The sequence below is a fragment of the Netta rufina genome, assembly GCF_964035555.1.
Source record: "Netta rufina genome assembly, chromosome: Z".
NCBI lineage: Eukaryota > Metazoa > Chordata > Aves > Anseriformes > Anatidae > Netta > Netta rufina.
In genome coordinates, this window is record NC_140126.1 from 48,505,283 (window position 1) to 48,532,080 (window position 26,798).

General features: G+C 45.4%; 1 protein-coding gene across 2 annotated transcripts in view; it reads left to right on the forward strand.

Annotated features, from left to right (window-relative positions):
- LOC311221582 (PH and SEC7 domain-containing protein 3-like) overlaps window positions 1–26,798 on the forward strand; it is a gene marked incomplete at its 5' end in the record, with an annotated part of 98,336 nt that overhangs the window by 58,624 nt on the left and 12,914 nt on the right. For both annotated transcript variants that reach the window (XM_084305658.1, XM_084305659.1), the window contains 3 exons: window positions 12,184–12,227; window positions 19,163–19,356; window positions 21,886–21,956. In XM_084305658.1, coding sequence (XP_084161784.1) covers window positions 12,184–12,227; window positions 19,163–19,356; window positions 21,886–21,956 — 309 coding nt within the window. The remainder of the gene's footprint in view (window positions 1–12,183; window positions 12,228–19,162; window positions 19,357–21,885; window positions 21,957–26,798) is intronic.

The window sequence follows — 26,798 nt, forward strand, 5'->3', positions numbered from 1 at the left end:
TGCCAGCTGAATATCTCCATCTTGCTCCTTTCCTACTACCTCTTTGCTGGCCTCTGATCAAGGGGAAGATCGTGGCTTCTTGCCACTGCTGGAGATTCCCCTGGGTGCAGATGGCTTTGATTTTTTTTATTTTTTTTTTTCCGGTATTGCATAGTCATATCAGCCCCTCGTTAAAGAAATTCCTTCTGTCCCCTTTTCTGTCAACAACCCACTTCCCTTCTCCCTCAGAAATTCTGTTGCTCAGTTACAGACACAAATCAATCCTGTATGCATGTTAATTTCTAAAATGGTGGAACCTCTCTGATGTTCAGAAGTGATCTTTCTGAAGAGGAAGAGCAGTCACTGTGTACACAGATGTACTTGCTCAGTCAGGACTACAAGACTGTGTTATAACTTACAGATGAAAATTAGAGACAGTGGAGCAATAGACAATCCCTGGGCTGAAGACATTTAAGGCTTCATAAAGCATGATCTCAAGGTGTTTTCTTTATTGGAGAGCATGAGCTGACAGGTGTTTTCCATGCTCTGGCTGGGGGGGGAATAAAATTGAACAAGATGTGACCTCTCACCCTGGATGTTTTGAACTGCTGCTTGGTTACAGCTGAACTAGACCCGATCCCTTGTGAATTAAGGTTCCCATCCTGCCTGGGGATCTGCTAACCTTGGCTTGGAGGGTGATAGATAGTGAGCTGCGACACTGGGGCAGCGTTGATGGTACTGTGTTGTGGGTAAGGGAAGAGAAATGAGAAATGTTGCTGTGATTTGGTATAGCTTGTGTTTAATAATGAAATTGCTCTGCATAATGCATGGTGGCCTAGGTCTGTGTGTGGTATTTAAAGAATATAATTATTTTGGATGTGTTGAGGGTGCTTGGGGAGGTGGCCTTATAAATCTGAGAGCAAGAATAATCTGCCTAGGCAGGGGGCTGGTAGGTTAGGGAGTGATTTGTGGCCATTTACGTAGCACCTGTCGGGACCTGCTGCTTAGCTCATCTGGAGCTGTTTGATTGCAATGAAAATTTCCACTAAGATGATATTTTCTTTGAAAAGCTTTTCCACTAGCAGTGGATAATTTCAGTTGGGTTAAGTAATGGTTTCTGGGAAATGGTGCAAATAGCTTCGAGCACGCAGCTGATTGCTGCCAGAGCAGAGCGGCCTTCTGTTCCTTCGGGTATCCCCTGACAACGTCAGGTTTGTGTACGGAGGCTGGAGCACACCTGCAATTTGATCCTAACGCGTGAGGTGGGGGTGAGCTTGCGAGACTGCCATGGAGTTAGGAATGCATTTTGCTTCTTGGCCAGGTGGGAAGAAGTCAGTAGTCAAGCTGGCCAGAGGCAGGATCTGTGGGGAATCAGCACCCGGCTCAGTGGGGCTCTTTGTTCCCCTCTTCACCAAGTGTTGCCCTTCAGCATTGCCTGCAGCGATCGTGGTCTGTGGGCAGGACTGGTGTCTGCAGCATCCCTGGGGGTAATGCAAGCAAAGGGTGGCTGCTGAGAGGTGCTGGGGAGGGGGGGAGCGGTGTTTTCCACAAGCAGAAATGCACCTCGGAGCACAACGTGGCTGTCTAGTCACTTGTCCGCTGAGGCTGTAAATCCCAGATTGCAAGAGGCTTGGCAGGTGTATGTAGGGAAAACGCCCACTCGGTTCATCTGCTTCTTGTTTACTCCTGGGTGCTGCAGCACACATGACAGGGGCTAAACAAGCTCTGGCTCTGCCTCAGCGTGGCTCTGCTGACACCAAATGTGACTGGGGCGTGGGATGGGGCTGGAGCCCCTCCAGCCGGCCGTCAGGGGTGGGGGGGGTCTCAAGGGGGCTTCCCCTCCTCTGAGGGGTCTGGGCATGTGGTGTGATGTGCCACATGGGAGCGGGACACGGGGCTATTGGGTCCCCACGGCTTGTGACCCTACTGCTGGCCTGGCCTTGCCCTGCAGGCTGGCGGCACGGGGCAGGCCAAGGTCCCCAAGCCGTTCAATCTCCCAGCTCCTCGTGCTTCTTTAGGCAACCTGCTTCCCTCTTCTGAGTTCAAGGGCCAGGTCTGCCTCGTGTCCTCCTGCCTTGGCACTGGCACGGGCTGCTCCACCTGCCCCAGCATGTGCCGTCGCTGCCATGGCCCGGCCTGGCACCGAGCATAGTAGGTCTCCCTCACCGTAGCATGTTGCCATGGCGATGCGCAGTCTGCAGCGCTCCGGGTCTCCAGCAACCAGAAATGATGGTGCTTTTGCAACGTTGAGGTAAACATCTCTCTTCTCCCTTACACGGCGCACCCACCCCTGCTGACTTATCCGGCTGCCATTGGCGCCGGCCTCCCCTCGCCCCCTGCGCGGGGGAGAGCAGCTCCAGGCAGCGCAGAAATTGGGGGATGCGATTTGTTTGCAGGGTGGTGTGGTTGTGGTCCCCCAGAGCCCCAAGGGGGGGAACTGGCCCCTGTCTGTTTGCTCACAGCCTTGCCTTGGTCACCTTGTGAAAGTCATCCCTTTCCCTCCAGCCCCTCCGAGTGTGTGAGAGTGGTGGCCCGCTCCCTCACCCCAGGAGGGCACCCTGAGGGCTCTGGCTAAACACTTGAGTTGCTGAATCTCTCTGAGGATGGACAGCGGGCATCTCTGTGGGGCTTGGGTGCTTCCCAGAACTTTTGTTGTGGTGTTGTGGGCTTTCACTTGTTTCTCCAGTGCTTTGGGAACCCGTCAGTATTTCTAACACCCAGGAGCCTGTAGCTGGCAGGTGATTGAAGGCTCTCTTTACGGTGTCCTTTGTTACTGCAGACAGTAATGAGCGTGGCAGGCCACTGCAGGCAGGGAAGTGTGGCCGTGTGAACTGAAAATGAATCTCTTGCTTGATCTGCTGGCATTTGTTCCAGCATCTTTCTCTCCTCCTCTCTGCCTCTCACCGTCGGTGTGTGTATGAAGGGGGCGTCTAAGCTAGAGAGGGGAGTGGAGCAGGGGTGGAGTTTCTGTCGTCCTCTTCTTTTTCTTTTCCTTTTTTTTTTTTTTCCTATCCAGTGACGTGAGCAATGCCTGGAACAATCAGGCTGGCTCCAAACAGTGTGCCTGAAGATGCTGGAGGAAACAGCCTAGTGCGTTTTAAGCAAACACTGATTGCTTGAGCCTGGGCTCTCCAGACTTGACCTTTTCCAATTCCTCTGCAGGGGATTGGGAAGTGCCATTAGCTTTCTTCTCCCCCATCCCATACCGTCACTTTTTGGAGATGATCGGAGTTAACAGTGTTCAGAGCACCAGCAAAGTCCGGGTGAGAGCCACAGGTTCAGTGAAATACTCCCGAGAAGAATCTCTCTGGCGGCAGTCCCATCGGTCAAAATCTATGAAAATCTCCAACTCCTCTGAGTTCTCTACTAAAGAAAGCAAGGTAAATGGCTAAATATTCAGTGTTTCTCTCTGCTAAGAATGAAGGTGATGATGCTGAAAAGATTATGCTCTGCAGGAATGAAGGGCTCCAGATAATCTGCAGTGATCACGGAGTTGCTGTCAAGTCAGAAAAGATCTTTAGGCTTAAGGAGAGGCTGAAGGTGGAAAAGGTTTGGTGTGTATGATAGTGATCAGGTTTTACAGGAATGCCTTTCACTGTGCTCAATGCAGTAGTAAACAGTGAAAACTTGCTAGTGAGAATGCTAATTGGAGCTCTGCTCCCAGGAAAGGTGCCTGAGTTTGCAAATAATGTCCTTGGGGTTATCCCTCTAATGGGAATTGTTTTCCCCAGCAAAAAATAGTTTTTGTCCTTTTCTGCAGCTCGGTGTTTTAGTAGGTGGGTGATAGATAAAAACATCATCTCGCTTGCTTGCGTGATTAAGTATTGCCATCAAGTATTTATTAGGGACGCATCACTTGTGCGCTTACGGGAATACATTATTGTTTGTCTCACAGTCGGTAGCACGGGCTATGCCCAGCTGCTACGGTGGCTGCGTTCAGCATTTCCTCGCCTGGTGCAGTTTGGTTCCCAGGTGGACAGCCCCCACTTCATGCAGTATTGCATATTCCCTCATTCCATCACTCCTGAGAGGCACCTGGGAACCTCTGGCAAGAGCTTTAATACCTGTCTCCCTCCCAAAGCTCTCTGTGTTTCCAAGGATTAGATGAACTTTATGCAGTGACCTCTAATTCCTCTAATTTCATTCCTGCTGCAAATTGATTTTTGCCTTGGGATTAGAAGATAAAACTGTTTGCTGAGGTGTGCTGAATGAGGCTGAAGTATTTCAGAATAACAGCCAAAGGCGTTTAATCAACCGTGTCTTGTCTGCCTGCATACAAACAAGCAGGCAGACACATGGATCAACCTGTGCTGTCCCTTGGCTAAATCCTGTATCTGTCCTGAGAGAAGTCTCCTTCGGTACAGTGAAAACGTCCTTATGCTGCACAGTACTTCTTAGCAGATCACCCTGTGCCAGATTACAAGTTGTGTGCTATTTCAGAGTCTCAGCTGCAGAGCTTTCATCAGAGTGCTGCAAGCAGAAATAAATATTTTATTCACTCTAGTTCTAGGAATTACCATTTTGGGGGCTTAATTTCACCATAACTAGGAAATAATGTAATGGTAAGGTTGTGGCAGAGGAATAGTGTGGCCACTATTTTGGGGCTGTAGCTGATGCGGTGTCTGTTACTTTGATACTGCTACTCTGGAAAATGCCAAAGTGAGGGGTGGATCTTACAAGTGCTTTAGGACCCTGCTCTTGTAAGCAATTTCACCTTAGGCATGTGAAAAATTCTGATGTATTTGGTGGGAGGATGCACACGTGAAGTCTCCGCATATGGCAGAAACTTGGGTCTTTTGGCTTTGGGTGAAACACAGTCTCTGCACCTCTGTGCCCCCTCCTGGGTTTTGTGACCACTGTGTGCACATGGTGTAATGTCCTCAGAGCAGGACTCCCAGGGGTGATGTCTGACACCTGTAGCTGCTACTGCAGCGATGATCGCTCTGTGCTCGTTCCTCTGTGGGATTCCCATTTCTGCCCCCTGAGTGCTGGGCGCAGTGGGTTGTGGTGAGGGAGAAAGCCACTTCTCACCTGCCTAGCTCAAGCAGTTGGGAAGCGTACTGCAGCTTTGATTTTGTTTATAGAGCTGTACCTTTGTTTAGTAGCAAGATATTTGTATCTGTCAAGCACATAGGACCTGTAAAGGGGATATTATGGAGGGCTGAGGTGATCCTTACGTGCCCATCAGTGGTACCTGCCCAGCTAAGACTAGAAGCCTACATGGGCTGTGTATTCCTCTTGCCTATTTCCACCTTTTGACCCCAGCGCGGCCTGTAACTTTTCTTGTAGACAGGATTTTGGATGAGATTTGTATTTTTGGCTCTACCATTGATCAGAGACGTGTGATTTGAGGCAGCCCCATTCTTTCCATATGTCTGTTCCCTCTTCTGTTCTTTATCTGACCATCTATGATTTAGAGATCTGGTTTATGCTTGAGTTTTGGCTCTTCAGTGCTGCTGTCTCGGTGGAAGACACCTGAAAATCTAGAAGTTATTGCCACTGTGTGGCGTGGCAAAGGATGTCTTTTCGTCAGTGAAGCCCATGTGTGCGTGCCTGTACATCACCTCGCACAAAATGTCCTCAGTTCTAGGCTCTTTATTTTTTAAGTTCTGTTCCCCATACAAAAGGACTACAATGCTCAAGACCTGTTTCCGTGACTGCTTCCGCTGTTTAACCTATTTGTGCCCCAGAGCCATGTTCCACGGGTGTTTTGCACTCACATCACAGCCTGTTTTGCTAATCTGGAGAGTATTATGTACTCTTGTGCTATAGCTGGTGTGAACGAGGCACCAACATGGTGCCTGCATGTGGAATATACCTGCTGCCCGTGTCAAAGAAGTTAGCCCGGGGAGCCATCACCTCCTTTGAAAACATCAGGAAATGCTTCTGTGGACACACGTACACTTCTGTATGCACAGGGTCCACTATGTAATTCATCCTGGGTGTATTACAGGCAGACGTCACAGTCTCAGGGCAGCAGGAGAACCCGTGAAAAGGATGTTGTGAATCGATGTGCCATTATTCCCAGGAGGGTAGTCTCAAACCCAGGCTGCAGGCAAGGTGAGTTGGAGGATCTCAGGATCTTCCGTGCGATGTGCCGTGCTCAGCAGTCTCTCCTCCCGACAGGCACTGTTTCCCTGCAACCATGGGCTGAATCGCATAGTACCTGTACAGGTCCTGCCTGCAAATGCGCAAGGATAATAAAACAGTTTCTGAAACAGTCTGTGCAGGTGCTCCGCTATCAAGAAACACTTCTCTAGCCTTTTTCTCTGTTCACTCTTATTAATTCAGTGTGCTGCCTTTACCAGTAACATTGATGAAACACTCCAGCAAGTACAGAACAAATCTTTCTAGCAACCCCAATGTATCAAGATTACAGAGGAAGCATTTCTTGTGTGGCATTAATTTCTTGGCTCTTGGGAGCCCCAGCTAACCACCCTTTTCTGTTTTGTGACGATGATGTATCTGGTACAATCTTTCCTTCCTTTTTTTTTTCCCTTCCACCCCACCCCCCCCTTCTCTCCATACAAACCAGATTTTTTAACAGAGGAGTTTTCTCTTAGAAATGTTCTCCTCCAGTTGGTGACGCACTTGAAATTCCCTGGGTGAAATGATCTCTTTTCCTTCCCCCTAAAACATTCCTATCAACCCTATCTCCACCCACACCAAAACAACATTCATCGGTTCCATATGCTGCTGAACAGCTCTGTGCTGTTTTATGAATAATGTATGCCGGCTTGTTAGAAGAATGTTTGTTGTACAAACCAGTGGAATTTGCAATTGAGAGAGGTGTCAGCAGACGTGCCACGCCACGTACTAACCCATGGCCTTCCTGGGGTACTGCTCTGGCATCCTTGCTGCACCCCTGTCAGAAAGAGAAAGAGGGGTAAGGCGCTGGGCGTGAGCAGATTTTGAGGCTGGCAAGATGCTACAGGCACTTGGTGTTCAGAGCCCGTATACTTGCCTCGCCAGGTGTTACAGATCCGTGCATGGGGAGAGGAGAAAATTTCAAGATCTGAATTTTGGGGGGAGGGTGGGGAATGGAAAATGGCAACGTAATGTGGATCTAAATGCAAGTAACAGCTCTAGGGGAGGGTCAGCCTCCGGGGTAGATGCGTAAGCAGCAAACCAAGGGTGTTTTATAGCAGTGCATCCCACTCCGTTCCTGCCTGAGGAGGCTGTGGCACAGAGACATGCTGGTTCAAGGGACCTGCATGCTGAGTACAACACCTATCAGACCTGCGTGCAGGCATCTGTGATGTCTGGTATTTGTGGCTTCCCTAATCTGTTTTATAGGGCTCTGCCTCTTAACGTTGTGTGTCCTCCCTCCAGTAAATCCTGCACGGTGGGAGCTGGGCTGGTGCCTGGCTGGCTGCCACGGTCCTGGGGGCAGAGCTGGTGGACGGCAGCTGAACTGAATGGGAGGCGTGCGGAGCTGCATCGGCACGCAGGCTGGTCGGGAGAGGAGAGCGTGGTTCACGCTGTTCCCACAGCGCAGACAGGTGACAGAGATGTTCCTGACTTTGTCTTGTTTCAGGACGTACACAGACTGCTCTTTCCTGCCTCCTCCCCTGACCTGCCAGCTTCCCTGTCTCTGGGCTGGTGGACAGGAGGAGCGCATCTCTGTCTGGGGCTGTGTCTGGGGCTCCCTTGGCTTCCTGAGCCTGACCGTGCCGCAACCAGCTGGAAGAAGAAGACGCGTCCTCGGGCAGGGCTCCTTCTGACAGCAGCTGCAGGGGGAGGCTGGCAGGGGCCTGGCTCTGAGAGCATGAGTGCATCCCTCTCCTGCCTGGTGGGAGCTGCAGAGGTCCCCTGCTGCATCTCCTGTAGCGGTCAGATGGCCATTCCCCCAGCAGCGACTTCAGAAACCAGGGCAAAACTGGGTGTTAGCAGAGCGCCTGAGAAACGAATACCAGGGAAAGCTGGCTGGGTGATCCCAGCTCCCCAAAGTTGGTTTTGTTTTCGCCTGTTTACCTGCTCGTGACAAGCATTTATGGCACCTTCCCTTTTGTGCGCAGAGCAGGTGTGAGAAATACCTGTGGTGCATTTCCTGCCTTCTTGGCAAGCTTTTCTGGAGGGACCCATGTGTGCAAATGTGACCAGAAACTAGCACTTAGGTTCTTGAAGCAGACTTTCTCTGCCCTGCGTTGCCTTTCAAAGGAAGGGCTCATGCCTTGCTCCAGGAGCTCTTCAGCTCCTTGTGCTCTGCTGGCCAGGATTTGGGAGTCTGCCCCTTCTTGTTGCCTAAACTATTTACCTGGATGAGTACCCTGGTATTTCCCTGCATCTCTACCCCTGTGTTCACACCTGCTCTTGCCTTTCTTTTGTCTGCTGCTTCTGCATGCAGAGGCTGACTCACAGCATAGCAGGCAGTCGGCAGGTGCTGAGAGCAGCCTATCTAAATGGGTCCAGTGGTTTTTGCATGTGACAGGGTTTTGAGGGAGGTGAGGATGGCATGCGATCTCTTTTTTTTTTTTTTTTTTTTTGGCTGCTTTGTAAATAAACAGTTTTCAGAAGCGCTTTCTGCGTGGTTTTGCTTCTCTTTCCAATTGCAATAAAATTATCAACTGGTGAGAGATTGTTGAAATCTAGATTTCTAGTTTACCTGCTTACCAAAGGGAAAACAGATGGAATTCAGTGAATTCTCACAGAATTGCAGGCTTCCTGCACACATTTGTTTTCCTGTTTATGAACAACTGCAAACAAATCCTGCTTTGCTCTTTTTTTTTATGCTGCAGGCTGTTGAGGGTCAAATTGGAGCTATAGGAAACAACCCTGGAGTTAAGAAAGGTGTTCAGGATGGTGCTTTCTATTCTGTTTTGTACACCAGTTAATTTCTTTTGTTCTCCCTTACAAACTGTGCTTTTTTCTCCAGGAAGCCTGGAGGAGTGCTGGGCCTCATGTGTAGTGGACCCAAAGATCAGCAGTTCCCAGAAAAGGAAAAGCTCCAGGGAGTAGGTTTTGGGGGTCTGGGTAGTAGTGCTTGTAAGTTAAAACAGTGAAACTGGACGCTGCCGAGTAGCTGTTTATATGCTGTTTACAGTAGCCTTGGGTGACAAGAGAGAGAGAGAGAGAAAAAGAGTCTCTCCTTTCCAAGTGGTATCAGTCCAGCTGGGGAGATGAGACCAGTGAAGTACTAATTCTGGCATTCCCTGCTGTGGTCCAGCCCGAGGTTTTCTGATTTAGAGAATAAATTGGCCAAGCACTTCCCAGGCTAACAGGTAAGAAGCTCAGATTTTTGTCAAACTATGAATATGCCTGAAACCAGGACCTTTTGTCATTTGCTAGACAAAAAGCATGAGTTAGTAAAACCCATCCTTGCAGCCAGCCAAGTACAGTTAAAGTCATGTTCCCACTGTAATCTCTGATCAGTTCTGTTACAATTTAGCGAAGCATTTAAGTGTTTGTCTTCAAGTTTGATTTAATCATACTCTGGAGAGATGTCTGCTGAAAAGAGCTGCTGTCTGAATCAGGGCCTTGGGAAACAGCCATGAAATGACAGAGCAGGTGCTGGACTGTAAAATAAGGGAGGAAAAAAAAATTTTTTCTTCCAATCATGGGGGAGCCCGGTAGAAACTGGGAGAATGCTACAGTATAAACAGTGATGGAAAAGGAATGAAAAGCATCTCTAAAAGGATGGTGTGGCCAGTGCCAGAGGGGTGGGCTGGGGGGCAAGGGTGAGAGCTGATACATCACCATCCCTTACGTGGTCTGCTCACTGAGGTCTCAATGACCGTGCTCTGTATACAGCTGCCTGGGCTGTGGATATTTTCTAGGATTTGCTGTTCCACTTTTGTAAATAACAGAGACTTTCTGAGAGCCTGTATTTGGTGCTCCGTGGGACACAGTGTCCTTTGTCGGATGTATGCCATATGACTGGGTTGGTGTCTGTTACTCCCTAAGGAAGGGTCTGGCTCTCTCCTAAGGATTGGGACAAACACATGTCACTTTCCACAAGGCAAAAGCCTGGGGCATTTGTTGTTCCTTCACCAATCTGGAGTTCTGCTTTTATGTGTCCTGCTCTTTGGCTGTAGTGATCCTTAGAGATTTCCTTAGCAGCAAGATCCATAAAAAGCAGTACTGCACAGGGCAGGTGTTCATTTTCAGACATTGCGACCCAATCTGGTGTTTGGGCCAGGGAAGAACAAGAGGCATTTCTGATGCCTGAGGGCAGGCCAAGTTTCAAAAGCTCTTCCAACCAACTGGGGGAAAAAAATTCTATCCCTTTACCTTATATTTTAAAGTAGATTTTTGGCTTAAAAAAAATGCAGGAGAATATTTTAATAATAGTAGGAAGAAGAGGCCAAGTCAAAGAATAATAATGGGGCTTTGACCAAGTCATTAGAAATATAGTGGCTTCTAATAGGAAGTATTGGGCAACCCGAGGCAATCAGTGCTGCTTTTCTGCATGTGCAGAAGAATGAAGGTACATCTAATTCTGCAGGACTGCTGGCTGCATGGTAGGACAAATGTTAGCACTTTGTTTTCTTTTCTTCCTGCAGGGTATTCTTAAAATCTCTTACTAGCTCTCATCTGAAAATTAAGCAAATTGCCTACAAACTGCCAGCAGTGCCCTTTCCTTCACCTTTGTCTGGCTGTTTGCCTTTGGATCAGAGCTTCTCATACAAATTTGGAGAAGATAGGTTAAATACAAATAGACAGAGAACACTCCAGAGTTGGAAATATTTCATCATGTTTCTGTGAGTAGCACAGCAAAGCCCTCTGAGTGGTGGGGACCTCTCTCTGCTGGTAAAAGTATGGTGTGGGATGGTTCCTTCTGGTGATCATCTTGGTTCTAATGCTCTGAGACACCTACTTTTATGGTACGTGGTGCCTAAAAGCTGCTCAATGCATAGCATCAGTATGAGGCAAGTTGTACTAGTGTGTTTGACCTCCTTGTGTATGGTTTGGTGAAGCCAGATTTTCACAGAGCTAAATATTACGGATCTTCAAATATAGACTATGCAAGATTCAGAAAGGAGTCTGTGGATCACAGGATGAGCAGTGAGATATACTCATGGGATTCCCATTGCAAGTTCAATGGTGACATATGTACAAGACTAGTTTCAACTCTATAGTCTTCCAAATTATTTTTGTTTTGGGGCAGACTTAAGACTATTTAAATGCTAATGTTTCTGTTGAACATGTCATAGCTTCTATAGTGTGTGACTTTCAGATTTGTTCATCCTTGATGTGCTACTTTTTGGTAATCATGTGCATCAACAGTTCTTCTACACGTTAACATATTTCAAGGCTGTGTAGGAGTTATGTGCCAGAGGGAGTAAATCTAGCTATGTATATAAGGTAAATTACAAATGTGGATTATAAGTGCGAGAATCAGGGACGTTCCATACCAAAATACCTCACTTGAGTCAAGTGGCCTATTTGAAGAACTCCATTAGCTTGTAGTAATAGCAGGCTTTTATCCATTGTATATACCAGCACAAATCAGATGCTCTTATCCAAGTGCTCCCTCTCAAAAGAAATTAATCCCAACTGTCTGATATCTATCCAGGCTAAAGTCATCCTCCAGACCCTTTTCATTGCAGGCTGGTATCAACAACAGAATTGGGACCCTTGGTATCAAGCCTACTAGCTTCTGTTTTGTTAAGTGAAGTAATAACTATGTTAGGAGGTAGCAGTCTAAGACATTCATCTTCAAACACAAAAGTTACTTGTAGTTTATTTTTCTGTTTTGCACTTAAATGGAATTTATTTATGTCTGAATATTTATGTCTGTGTAACTGGGGGAGGTATTCAGGTGTCTGTGATGCTCAAAGGCTTTGGATAGGTATCCTGGTATACTTTAATTGGTAAGCCTGTGTGATGCAATCTTGGCCCCGTTAAAGTCAGTGGCAAAAAAATCTCACTGACTATAGCCACAATTAAATTTGAGCTTGAATTTCAGAGTGGCGTGTAGGGTTGTAGTCTTGTGCATCTTGCGAACTTGTGGAGTTATTTAAAAATAAATATAGGAAAAATTGTGTTCCAGAAAATGACTCTACTCTCAAACCGTGTATTCTGCTAGTTTTTTTTTAGATGAGATTTTTTCTCAAGACTTTTTTGTTACCATAAGCAGATATGGTACTTTCTTGATCAGAGACAGCTCACTTGCTCGTACTAGTTTACTAATTTTCATTAGCATATTAATGTATGTGTAGCAGGGGTAAAAAATAATCACATCTCCTTTCTCTCCCTTTGCAGGCTCTCTACAATTCAATCAAGAATGAGAAGCTTGAATGGGCAGTGTAAGTATACTGCATGGGATTTAGGAGTTTAAAAATAGTACCTGAATAGTAACCTGTTTATAATTCCTGTGCCACTATCTGAGTGGGCTCCAAAGCTTGTAGAAGATAGCCAGTGTGTGTAATGACTTTGCTTTTCTGTTAATGAATGACCTGGCAATACTGCCTCATCTGTTTATCTAGTGAGGGGAGTTGTTAGTGATAGGAGCCAATTGCATTTGTAAGGAAAGAGGACATTTCATTTTGTAGGAAACTTCAGCCTGAAAAGAGAGAAATTAAATCCTCTCTTGTTCTGTGACTGCATAAATAAAACAGATGTTGACTTCTCCCTTTATCTTTCAGTACATTGTGTCAGAACCACTGAATAGAAACACACATCTTGGATTGAGTTTCCTGCTGTTGGTTTATTGTCTTGGTTTGTCTCCTGATTAATTATGGATAACTTGACAACAACCTAATATGAAAGATGATAAATAGGACAAAGTCTGATATCCCCCTATCCTTAGCTGCTTTTGACAGACTAACACTTGTTAACTACTGAAACAATGAAGATGAGAGAGCTTCCATTTCTAGTCATGTTAAATTGACGTTTCTCTGTGCTTAGGTTTAATGTGGTCAAGGTATGCCAGCACAGAGCAGAAGGGTCTGCTTTAGACCTTGCCTCTTGCAGAACAGTGTATTTTGGTGTAAAATAGAATGATGTCTCTGTCTTCATGGATTTACCTATCTGAAGCCTCACTTTCCTAAGACTGCATGCTACTGCATCTTTGTGCCAGCAGTCCTAACCACTGCCATAGGTCTTGCAGGCCCTCTGACTTCTGATCTTCCTTAAGTTTACGTTCTGCAAGTGAGTATCTTGTCAAGGCATAAAACATTGCTTGCAAGGGCTGGTTATCCCAACTGGGATTGCAGCCCCTGTTTTGGAAATGTGTTAGGTAATGTCAGGGTAGTGAGGAAGGTGTGCTAGCAATGCGAACCACCGGGAAGTGCAACCTCTGATGAGCCTTATAAGAAGCAGGGTGAGACATTCTCCCAAACCATGTGTTGGGTCTGGAGCATGCTGTGTGAATCTCACACCTCACAAGATCAGAGCGCTTTGCAGGATACCTTCTCAGAGGTACTTTAGACCCAGCAGAATCTGTTATGACTTTCACGTCAGAATTTTTCTCCTGGCAAGAGACCATATTGTGTTTAATCGATTTGGGCAGCCTCCAGGTGGGAATTGGCTCATGCTTGGCTCTGCTCCCATGAGCTTCAGTCAAGGTGATTTATGCGATGACCTGGTCCTGTATAGGTAATAACTTCTTTGGCATTTACGTAGTCCAGACTATATCCATTGCTAATGAATAGTTGGGGGGCGGGGGGAGGAATGCAAGCAGGCTGGAAGAGAGGGAAACCAGAATCTTAAATTAGGCTTTGGGATGTGGTTGTAATGCAACTCGGGAAGATAGCTGGGACTTGTGTGCAAATTATTTTCTACGCTGAGAAACACAGCTTGTTCTAGACAAAGCTGAAGAGGTAGTACCTTTAGATTAGGCCTGAGAGGGATGGCTGGAAGAGGGAGCATGAAGACATTTCTCACTGTTATTCTGCTGTGGGTTGGTATAAAGTAACCTCAAGCAGCCTCTGGACTGCCTGAGCTGGAGGGAGAAGGCAAATCACTGTTTCTTGATCTGCTGCAGAGGAAGGTGAGTGGGAAGGAAGTGTGGTCAGTTTTGCTGCGAGAGGACTGAGAAAGGTCCTCTCTGTCCTTTCCAAAGAGTATTCCTTTGCTTCACCTGATGGAGTTGGCTGTGGAAGAATTGGGAGGTAAGGCAATGTGGAAATATGGCTGCAAAATCCAGCATAACCTCCCTCATGGTGCTGTTAAGATGAAGGAACACCTTTCCTTTAGCTAAAATCCCCTTGAGGATCTAAAGCTGTTTTTTATGAGCTGAGAAGCAGTTTAAGAGCTTCTCTGGCAATGCATTATTGGTGGATTAATGGCTGTCTGTAAGTCCTTAGGCAGGGACGGCTAACACTGATGAGTGAGATGGGGAAGATTGCTACCCGATCCTAATCGCACTAATTACAAGATAGCACGTGTCATCATATGAAGTAGGTTGCTGTCCACTTCCAGTAGAATTACAGTCTAGTCCTAAGCCCCCTGAGAGGAAAAGCTACCATTGAATTCAAATTTGTAGTCAAAAGAAGTGGCACCTTTAATCAGCAGATGTGCTCCTCCTCTATTTCCGCAGGTATTCAGTAGGACAAATACTCGTTTATGCTGTATGAACAAGGAAACACGAGTACAGCTCTGGGAGAGAATTTACATTAGAATTCCTTTTTCTGCAGTACTTGCAGGTTCCAGTTCCCTAAAAGGTTAGAAGTGAATCACATGCCATGATCTATAAAATAAGCAAATCTGACCCGGAATCCATGGAGAACTGGTAAATGTAGCTCTTGAGTGCAACCTTCCACCTACCCCCCCCCCAGGTTTTTGATTGATTTTCACAACAGAACTACCAGGAGGTATTCTGTCATTTACTGGTTGTTTCCTCTTGCCCGCCTGCCTTGAGTAAAGCAGTGTGGGAAAATTGGCCATCATATGTATGATTTGTCTCTTGTCCCATTCCATGTTTTCTCGGCACTGCATACCACTCTAGATCTCTTCTCTCTGTTGGACTTTAGTTCGTTTCCTTGAACTGCTGGTCAAGCACAAAGTAACCAGGCCTCACTGAAGTCGCTGGCAGAAATTCCTACTGGTTGCAGTGAAGCCAGGCACTGTTTTGTCCAGTTAGTCCAATCCACCTTGTTTTCAGTGTGCTGAGGTCACTGGAACTACCCCAGTTTGGTGCATTTAGCTATGACAATCGTGTAATAATTTCTCGTGCTTCTTAAACTTCTCCCAAGGGACTAGATTTTTTCATGATTTTTTTTTTCATACTTGATTGGGAACGTCTTGTTCTGCCCTGACGTCACCTGTAAGACTAAATGAATTCAAGATCCTGTGAATACGAATGTTGAGAAAAGATAACACTGATGAGAGGTAACTGGTTGTATTCTTTTGAGTTGTATAAAGGCTGTTGCAGAGATAGGTGTGAATAATTCTTCACACCCATTGTGGATGGGCTTATATTTGAAACAAGAGAATTCGGTGTTAAACATTAAAAATAAAAATAAAAAATCTAGCAATAATTCTTGTAAACCAGCAAATAGGTTTGCCAGAGCGAGCTATAAAAGTCCTTTCACTGGAGATTTTCCTGAGCTGTTTTTACAAGTATCTGTCTAGAATGGATTATGAAGAATGGATCCAGCCATGGATATTAAGAGATGGTTTAGCTGGCCTTTTAACATCCCTTCAGTCTCATTGTCTATAATTTTACATCCCAGGTTTTGTAGGTGTTCCTTCTCCTTTGGCTTTTGCATCAGTTGTTGTCAGCTTTCAAGTGAATAAGAAAAATGAGTTTGATTTTCAAAGGTGCCAGAGCTAAATATGTTTTGTTTGCACGACGTCTGCATGGAAATGTGATGGTGAACTTTGTTCTCCATTGCCTGTAATATGTCTGCCTTCTGCTGCAGGTGATACGAGTAATAGAATAATAATCTTAAAATAAACTGAATAGTAATTTGGAATTAATAATATGAAATCCCAAATTGCTGTTTACAAAATTGCAGAAACTAGATGGCTGCATTTGAGCCAATAGTACCTGGGATGCTGAGACTGAGCTGGTTATAATGACATCTGTGCTGAAGCTCACCCTTTTCTAGGTCAAATCCAGAAATCTCTCTCCATTGTAATTACCATTTCTTTTCTCAAATTCTAGGATATTTCCTGCTTGCAGCTTAATGATTAGTTTTAGAGAGGGGTTGGCTGGTAGTCACCTGGCGCTCCTTTCTTCTCTCCTCCCTTTGGGAAAGATGCCAAGGGGAACTTCTTTCCATTGGCTTCTCAAGTCACAGTCTTGATAAAAATGCTGTCTGTCCCACAGATTTGTATAATTATATGTTACACATAGGAATATTTTTTAAATGCCATTTCTTTTAAATTGACGAACCCAGTCTTTTTTCTTGCCATGTCACGTAAGTTTTCTATTCAAACAAAGGCAAAGAAGCATCCATGTACTTCTTATCAGTCCTCACCTGACTCCAGTCCTGACCAGTATTATCCGTCTGACTTCAGAGGGTACACAACCAAAGACCATCATTACCTGAACTGTTTTGCTGCTTTGAAACTCCTCCCAATCCTCCTTCCTTCTTCTTCTTCTTGACTGCCAAAGTAAAATGAAGCATTTGAAGAAGTGGGTCCCAGAGCCCCTGATTTTGTCTCTGCTGCTGCTAGGTATTCAGGGTCAGAGGGAGATAGAAGGTGCTCAGCTGTTCATCCCTTCCTTCATGTTCTCTGCAATGCTTGTGCATCTTGACATCCGAACTGTCAGTGTCCAGGTCTAACAAGTGCATGAGGCTTCTGAGTCTCAAGGATGTCCCATTTCCACTGTCAGTTTAAAGGGCCATTTAAAGGCTTGTTTTCTGCTGCCAGCTGTCAGGACAGCAGATGCCATTATGTACTTGTCCGCCCTGTCTGCAATTTGTCTTTTGAAGACAATTTAGTTGTCCCAGAGATGCTGAATTTGAGAGCACCACCCCCAGCACTAGGGCTGTCCAGGATCCCTGTAACTGCTCATCACAACTCTGGTGGCTGCTTGGATGAGGGCACAGGGACATTCCCAGAGGACAGGATCAGTATTGGATAACCCGCTTCCATGGATCCGAAGAAGATAGCACGTTCCAAAAAATCCTAAGCCATTTACTGCAGTAGGTCTCTGCTGACAAGGAGAAATCCATTGTGTCCTTGGCTGAGATCCCAGAATTCACAAGGCACTTAAATGTGACAAATCAGCTTGAGTGCTTAGTGCCCTAAGAAAGATTTTAGTCTGGATTAGGCACCGTGAAATACACAGAGAATTGGGTGGAAAGAATGTGCTCCTGGAACGGACACATTTAAGAAGTGTGTGCCACACAGTGGTCTGTCCTGGCCACCAGCTAGTCAGAGCAGTAGGCGCTGGAAAGGCTGGGGACAACCAAAATTGCCAGAAATTCCTCCCCTTTTTAGCTTCGGAGAGGGCTTCAATCAAACTGTGCACAAGGATACCCTTATTGCTTTAACCAGCAAATAGTTAATTGCATATATCTATGTTCTTAGTGGAAAAACACAGACTGGTAGCCTGGAAGATGCAAGGACTGGTCTCCCGTGCAGGAATCAGATCTTCCAGTAAAAGTTTGACTCACCTTATTAATCAGAAGACCTTTCCAGACCACACCACGATGATATGTTGCACTACCATAGCTACCTTCTCCACAACTGAATCAAGTGTCTGGCAGCTTTCTGAGGCTCTCAGGCTGGTTGTCAATACTTAGCACCCATACCCATACTGCCAAAAAGTTTTACCCTCCGACAGAAGAGTGGTCCTTGGCTATACTGATTCTGATTCTGAGCCTAGAAGTTATTTGGGAGCCTGCTGGGCTTAGACCATGCCAAGCATGAGGTAACATGAGAGGTGATCAGATTCAAGTAGTTGGGAATGTTCCCTGGCACTGCTGAGTGCACTGATTTGGCCTCCGTGTCTCTGGGTTTGGTTTCCTTGTTGTCATATCAGGTCATTACCCTGGTATCTCATCAGGCTAAATTCCCCAGGAAGCTAGCAAAGGCTGGGATGTTACCTGATCGTCCCTATATCCTGCAGTTCTTGGAGGATGTTCCTGTGGGTGGTCGTTTGCACAGGCAGATGTGGTTGCAGCATGTTGTAAGAGGAGCTTTTGGACTGATGTATTTTTGCTAATCGCTAATTCTTGCTGATCCTTGTCTGATAAACACCTGTGAATGTATGCATGTTGGGAAGTTTTGCTTTGGGTGCTGATTATCTGGGTCCAGTGAAATGCAGCAATTTAAAGTTTTACCTTCCCTCCACATGTGGCCATCATTGCAGTGAAGTGTTAATGATTTTTTTTTGTCAGGTGCTGGTTTTAAGAGAAGCCTTTCTACCCTATCCTTCAAATGGCAGCCTTCAGCCTCCCTGTCATACCTTGGGCAGTCACCGGGAGAGGAATGTGTGGGGACTTCAAAGGAGACAGGGCTGCTTTGTAGTCTGACACTAACTATGATTCCTACAGATGTGCCATCCAGCCAGATTCGGTGGCCCGTTGTTTCTCTGAAAACTATCGTTTTCAGAGATGGACACCCTTTATTTTCTAAGTTGCTTTATCCTTTTTGCTTTTGGCTGTGACGAGCAAGAAGGCATTCATTAGGTAGGCAACACTTGTGACTTGCTGAAAGGGTTGCATTGTTGTTCCCAAGAGCTGTGTAGAATACATTGTACTAATAAGTAACATTTTGAGCAGCATTTTGTTTCTAAAATACAGATAACATAATTCACCTACTGTAGTTTTTATTTTTAAATTACTACTTTTGTGCTAGTCTGTGGAGGAAAATAAAGAAAAGGAGTTAGAGGCTGTGTTTCATATGCTAAGTTAAGGAGTAAGCCACAGCGATGTGTAGTAATCTAATTCTTTTCATCTACATATGAATTCATGGAGAAATTGGAGATTTTTCAGGAGAGCCCAGCAGGCAAATATTTCCTATTTTAGCACTCGGATAAGTGGAAATAAAAATAGGTGTAGGTGGAGGACAGAGAACACTCTTGAAAGCCTGCCTTTTGGCAATGTAAAAGGCAAACTTTGGCTTTCTTTAAAATCCAGCTCCTATGACCTGTGCTGGTGAAGTAGGTGAACCGCAGCTTTGCTATGATCTCTCTGTGTTTTGGTGCGTGTCTAGGTTTCTCACTGCATAGGGTCCTGTATGGAGTGGGAGGTATGTTTTAACAAGGACTGTGCAAGGGTTACTGCAATGAAACCGTGCTGGTCAGTTGCTCACTCATTCTTGTTTTTCCTTACTTCTTAAGGGATGAAGAAGAGAAAAAAAAATCTCATTTGGAAGGTACAGATGAAAAAGATAATGGGAACCAGACGAAGGCTGTAAGTCGAATTGGTAACTCTAACAACCCATTTCTGGACATCCCTCATGACCCCAATGCTGCTGTGTATAAAACTGGATTTCTGGCTCGGAAAATCCATGCAGATATGGATGGAAAGAAAAGTAAGTATCTTTCACGCTTAACATCTCTCTTCCTCTCTTCCTCGTTATCTCTGCACAGAGCCACTTAATGATGAGACTGTGTGGTTCTCAAGGTGAATAGTACTGCTTCATTAGGGGAAATTGCAGCAATAACAAACAACAAAGCAATTGGATTATTGCACTCTTGCTATCAGGCCAGGATTTACATTGTTCGGTCCCATTTGTAGCTACTCTAATGCATGTGCATAATGAGTAATATGATACAGCAAAGCAGTGTGAATCTTTTGTGCTAAAAGAAAATGAAGTGCATGGTTTACAGAAGAGAAAACAATTTCTAGTGAATTACAGCTCGTCTGTAGTAGCTTGATAATTCTCCTTTTCCTTATGTTATACCAGATTGTTTCAAGCCTTCCTTCCCTTCTAGGTCTGTCTTTAAATAAAGGCTGGTTTTGATCTCTGCTTGGATAATCCTTTAAGTATTTCCTTCCCTTCTTCCCCCATCTTGTGTCACATAGCTGACAAATTCAACAGCTTTTGGTAACAGTCAGAATTATGCCATGCAATTTATCCCTGCCTGTGTAATAATCTTGCTGTGTCTGTTATTTACTTTAATTGTCCTCTTTCCTTCTCATCCTACTTCCATTCTTGGTGCACTAATTATCAAAGGCCTTTGATTTGACTGGGTGTGTCTGTTGTTGTTCAGTTATCTTCAATTAGGAGTTGGACTCGATGATCCTTTTGGTCCCTTCCAACTCAGGATAGTCTACGATCCTATGATTTTATGTTCAGTTTGTTTTCAGCTTATGGTCTTGGAAGCAGCAGAGGCTACTCAGAACATCTGTATTTTTCCCAGCCACTATTGAAGATCGCCTACCAATGGCCCATACTGTTGGGTTGAATTCTGAAGGCAAAAGGGAACTTTGTGGTTGGTTTCCACTAACTGCAACTCTCTCTAGTTAGGCCAAGCTCTTTTGCATTGGCATATTGTGCTAGTGTATTTTAGGCGGTGCATTTGGAGGTCACTGTTTTCAGCCTGAAGACTGGCAGCTGGACAATTAAATCCAAGTGGAGATGTCGTAATCGAACCGATCAGATTCTTTGTGATGACTGGATGTTTTGAATAGGTTCTTCTTTATTAAACTTATGTTTACTTAACCTTAAGTAATTGTATATGGTTACCATTATTAACTTAATTATAAATATTCAGAATCACTCATTATTCAGTGCACTGGATATTGGCATTCTTGGGATAATCCTTTAATGAGTAATGTAATTAGGGCCGTGCCTTTAGAATTTCCTTTGTACATTAGAGGCTTGTCTCTCATTGTCATGCAACTCTTGAAAAAGTTACATTCAGACTTCCTAGTCATAAGTAAAATGAAACTAATTTTTAAAGTTAGGGCTTTTCATATTTCATTTCTTAAAGTAATTGTTGCAGGGCCAAGATCAGCTTGTGTGGGATTGCTAATGAGGTGGTGTGATTACATGCTATACATATTTCCTTAAGAAAGGAGTACTGAGGGCTGAAGCACTTAACGAGTCTAGAAGAGAAGGACATAGCAGGGGCCAGTGGCTGGAAGCTGAGATGAACAAATGCCAATTAAGAATAATGCTCATTGTGTAAGATGAGAATGATTAACCTCTGGAGCAAGGGACTACTAATTTCTTCACTGCCACTTGGTGTCTTCAGATCAGAATGAGACACTTTTTGAGGGTGATGCTTTAGTCATGTATTAATCTCAGTACTGAGGTCAGCATGATGCTGGTCAGTGGTGCGTGCTTGGCGGAGAGTGAACTGAGATGCTTCTGGTCGCTGTGACTGTACAGCCTGTACCTTCTCACCCTGTACCACAGCTGAATTTCAGACTGCAGCTTTCATGCTGAATTCACCTCCCTGCTCCCCCTCCCACCTTCTTTTCCCACTGCTTGTTCCTGGGAATTTGTGGGATGGATATGTTGTCTCTCTTATGCTCTTCAGTGCCACTTCAGGTTTCTTGAGGGGTGATTTTTTTTTTTTTTTTTCTTAGGATTTCATTTGGCTCCCCTCTCCATCCACTTCTTTAGCTTCCCCAGTGGCTGCAGGAAGAGGGGTGAAGCAGCAGTGCCCGCTGGGGTGTGCAGCAGCTGCAAGAGGGAAGGATGCTCTTGGGAGGTGTTGATTTTCAAGCTGTGTCTGAGCAGTGCCTGCCAGCCTGTTTTGGCATGGAGAAAGGGTGTTCCCTACTGAAAGCACTGCCACGGCACAGAGCTCTGACATAGCTGTACAGGGGCAGTGTACACCCACCTGCAAGAGCACAAAGACCAGATCTCTCTGGCCTGTTTTCTGCGTTGCTCCTGTTCCTTTCTGATCCAGTCCAGGGCTGTCGTCAGGGCTGTTTTATTACTTTATCTCACAGCAGGTATGTGCAGGCACTGTGCTGAGTTGCATTGTCCTTTGAAAAGGAGAGTACAAAGGAGGTTTAACACAGGACTAATGTAGCTCTCCTGTTGCCTAGACAAAGTGTAAAAATGGATCTGAGTTAAATGGGTTTTCATTTGTTTTCTTTGCAGCTCCCCGGGGAAAGCGAGGCTGGAAAACCTTTTATGCTGTGCTGAAGGGAACAGTCCTGTACTTGCAGAAGGTAGGAGAAATCACTGTCTTTTGGAAAGTAATTAAAGAGGGATAAAGCAGCAGGCATCTTCTCCACTCTCACAGCCCACCTCCAGGTTCCTTTCTCTGACACACAGTATAGCTCTTCTCTCTGTCTCCCATCCTGTTTACACACGCATTCAGACATGAATCCTCTCACTGACACCCTCCCTTATTTCACAGCTTCAAGTTCAGTCCCATTGTCCCCATCCACATGTCCACCCTGTCAATTCCAGTTTATACCATTGCTGTCACTCATGACTGACAAAACAGCCAGCTTCACCAGCAAAGACGGTGTCATCTCTCTGTGTCTTGCATACATTCCTCTGGGCTGCTTTTAACACTGCAGTTGATATGTATGACTTCACCCTCCTGTAAGGCTGTCCTCCTTTCCAGTCTTTTCTCAGTATACTTTTCTGCAATGCCTGCAAGAGCAGCTGCAAAACAGTTTAACAGCAGCTCTGTCTTGGTAGGAATCTGCTCCATCGCAAAACTGGAGGATACCATTTTTTTTTCCTAAATCAAGATAGAAACACTTATTTCTAACAAATTTTATTCCCTGCCAGCAAGAAGTCTAAAAAAAAAAAAAAAAAAAAAATCAGCTCAAACCCTTCAAGTCTTTTGGCACAAGCTTAGATGTATTATTATACAGCTTTAACTATAAAAGTCTTAAACTGTAACTTGTTCTGGAAAGTGAGATGTATTATATGAGTGAGAACTGACAAAATGAAATAAATGGTAGCAGCTAGGTAGATTTTTAAGGCTTTTTGACCCCAAGTGTAAGTGAAATGTTATTGAAATCGGTGGTGTCTGTCCACGTTGCCCTGCATTGTAGAATTTTGCTCCATTGAAAGCACTTTTACATTTCCAATGTGTTTTGTGACTGTCAGGAGTGCAAGTTGAAGTGCATAATGTTGTTTCTTCCTTTCCTGCTCTGGTTTTCTGAAGATGTTGGTTTCATTGGAGGCAGAAATTTGAATAGTTTGGATCAAATTCTTACAGCATGTGGTTTATGAGGTGGATGGTGTTGCACTCAGTGCCTGTTTGAGAGGGCTGAAATGCTGAAGCAGACAAAGCAATCTGAAGGCAGGAGGAAAAGGTTTGGGTTGGAAGTTGGGTGTGACATGCTCAAAGCCAGTGCAGGAGGCTTGAACGAAATCTCCCTAATTGCATCTGACCCTTCCCTCTCTCTGGTCCTTTTGGTGACAGTACATTGCAATTTTAGTAAAGTGGCATTCCTGGCAGGTTTGTATTTGCCCTTTCCTGTGTATATTCAAGACAATTGCTTTGATTTCTGGAGTCATATTTATCAGTTGCCTGCAAAGGCTGCATGGCTCCCTAAGAAGCAAGAAGGTTCCTTGTCCATGGCACATGAATTAATTTCTTGTTTGATCCTTGAGGGTTGCTTAGTAATCATTCAAGGGTAAGAACTGGAGATGCTATCTATTCTAGAGTCTTAATTAAAAACTTCTGCATGTATCACTGGAATACTGCTTAAAAACACTTTTCCTTTGACAACATGTATAGATGCTGATGTACCATGCAAATTTTCTGCAGCAGTTTGCTCTCGCCACTGTCACCCTCCATCCCTTGGAAAACAAGAGAGTAGTTTCACATCTGACTGCACATTTGCAGAAGAAAATGCATTGGTGGAGTTCTTGTTCTCATTTATTTGTTATTTGTGTATCCTGCACTTGTCACAGCACTTGAATTCAGTGGTTACAGGGTAGTTACTTTGCAAAGCTGCTCTTTCCCACCTAGCTCTGAAACCACTTTCTCTGAAGCTGCAGCACAGTGACAAGCCAGACTTATGGTTTAGTGCCAAAAACAGTTGACAGAGGGGTCTGATGGTAAATGGCTCACTCCAAGAGTGATGGGGTAGCTACGGGCCTCCCCGAGGTGCTTGTAAACCCTGCTCAGCAGCAGTGCCTTGTACTACAGCAGTGAAACATAATCTGGTTTTTCTTCAGCTCCAGAAGGTCCAGCAGGGCTTTGTTTCAACCCTGAAACAATCTTTGCTCTGTTAAGCTGTGGCTTAGAAGTTGAGGATGACAGGGTTTTAAAACATGCAGCTAGACTAACCTTAGTTATAGTAAAAGTCAGTGAACTGTTGTTTAATTCTGGAGTAAGCATACACCAGGAGACAGAAATCTTCCTAATTTCGTAAAGTTCAGGAGCATTTTAGAACAACTTGTTTTCTTTGTAGAAATCCCGAACTCTGGTGGTCGTCATGGGCAAGGGATTTCCATGGCTGTTTCCCTTCTCTCCTGATGATGTGGTGCTACTGGGCATGGTGCGCGCACACACAAGTTTTCCCTCTTTCTCTCATTATCTGTACATCTGTGGAGGGAACACCTGTGATGATAGTTTCATTGCACCGAGTGCTATTCAAGCAGAGGAGGGAGAAATCTCACTGTTCTAGGTGCTGTACGCACACAAAAATACAAGCCTCTGCACTATTGCTTTCTGTATTCATCTGCAGCTCAGCTGTTTCCTCAAGACACTACTCCAGTATAAATATTAACAGCTGTGATTCCCCCATTGGGTAGTGTGGGCCTGATTCGCTTTTCGTTCTGTTTGCATCCCTGTCTACATCGCCTTGTTTTGCTGTCAAAGACCATAGACAAGAGTGGTTCCTTAAATGGTGATCATTTGAGATTTACAGGTGAGTTTATCTGGGCAGTCTGGTCTCTGCTTACTTTTTTTTTTTTTTCCAATTGGAAGTGCTCCAGTGCTAATTACTGTGCTGCATATTGTTTCTCTTTTTTTAACGAGTGATTTGAGAGAGATGGTTTCTGAATTAGTGAGCACAGAAGCCACCGGAGGGGCTCAGTGGAAGCTATCACAATTAGCCAACTAAACATGCCTGCACAATATTATATAAAATGAGAAGTTTGACATGTTTGGGATGTTCGCCCCGACTCTGGACATCCTCAGGCCAAGGTTAATTTCCTGCCCTCTGTTTATAGCAAGAGGAAATTGGAAAGTAGGAGCTTGACAGAATGTCTGTTCTCTAGACTGACATGGGATGTGATGTGCATGCAGACGAGAGGTTTGTAAGGAGAGGACACAGGGCTGACCTCACCTCCTTGCTTGAAATTGCTTATGGGCAGGCAGGGCACGACATGGGCGACATGTTTCGACTCTGCTCTGAGGTTTGTAACATCTTATACACCTTATAATGTGGGATTTCAAGTATTTTTATGTAACTTTTCTCCAACGTGGTTCCTCCATTAAATTAAAAAGAGAGAGAGAGGAGGAAAAAAAAAGCCATAATGATGTAAAGAGATCAGTGACAAGACTTTCTGAAAGAAATAATTTTGCATCTGTCACATGCAACTGAGCAGAGAAACCCACCCACGGGTACGTTGGCTGATGAAAAAACCCATTGCCGTTCTTTGGTCTATCAAAAATGGATACAGAAACACGCTGACTGTGGGGCAGCAGAAGATGGGAAAGTCGTTCATTGGGAGTCTTAGACAGACGAATCCAGCCTGTACTTGTGTGGTGTGCAGCACTTGCAGCACCCCTCAGTCGATGCAGGGGTCGCGTTTCCTTTCTGGCTCCTCATCTATTTCTTGCCGCTGCCGTGGTCTAACTTTAGTGAGCTGCCTCTCCTTCCAGCTCCACCTCCGTGCTGACACCAGCACTCCAGAGCATGTGCTGTCCTTGAAGGCATGTGAGACAGGGGTGTTCCCGCGCCCCGAGCATTCCCTGCCAGTTGCGAAGAGCTTGGAGGCCTTAGGGGAGGAATTTTGACAGCGCCTTCACATCCCTCCGACTTTCTCTGAGGCTGGCCAAGTCCTCGGAGACGTTTCCGGTATGCCGATCAGTGCTGGTGGAGAGCCTGGCAGAGCCCCAGCTGTCAAGGGAGACGGCAGCCAGCGGATCCAGCAGGATTAGCAAGGATTATCCCGAACTCTTTCCCTTGATAAGGAGGGGTTTGGGTCAGGGCTGCTTCTGGGGCTGCCCAAATGTGGAGTTGTTCTGGAGCAGGGTTAGGCACCAGAGCGAGTTGCGGTCGTTGGATTCATCCCACAGAGAAGGCTGGGAGGCACCAAGCAAGGCAATAGCTGTCAATGTCTCACGGCAGTAATTTGAGGAAAGCCAGAATATCATGCTTTTGGGATCTAAGTTCATTTCCTGGCCTTGAATTTTCTCAGTGCCCCTGGATAGTGAAGCCAGTCATCTACCCCAAAGCTACTACCAAAGAAATCAGCTTTGGTACCCATGATGCAGGGGGCTTGACCTTGGGGTTTGCTTCCTTCATCTTCAAGATAGGGCTGGGCCAGGTGTTGGACAGCCTCCTGCAGTTCTTGCCCTTTGGCTAGGGACTTTCCAAAATTTTCTGCGAAGAAGGTTTAGGAGTGCCCTGAATGGAAGCAGGCAAAGTACATCATGATCTGAAGATCCCTCCAAAACTTGCTGGGACCCATCTTTGAGAGAGGAGAGGCATTTGGCTTAGCTCTCTACCATACCTTGAAACCCTTATTTGTCACAGGCAGCTGGATTGAAGGCTGTGCTTTGGCCATCTGTGGAGCAGTGCCTTGCCATTAGTCCTGCCACGGATCTGTGGTGGGTGGTGCTCTTGCCTGTCCCCCAGTGGAGTGGCTGCAGTGATGACATTGCTGGTAGGCTGTCTCCTCCCTGGTGTGTTGGAGAAATGTCCAAACATCAGGTTGTCCATGGTGAAACACATCCTGGAGAGGCCCTGGCAAATCCAGCATCTCACTGGTGAGAGCACCGATGCCCTTAGCAGTGGCCTAATTGCCTCCGTTTGCTGCCTCTGCCTGTGCACCACCAGATAAGCCCTCTAAATCAATTCTTGCATGTC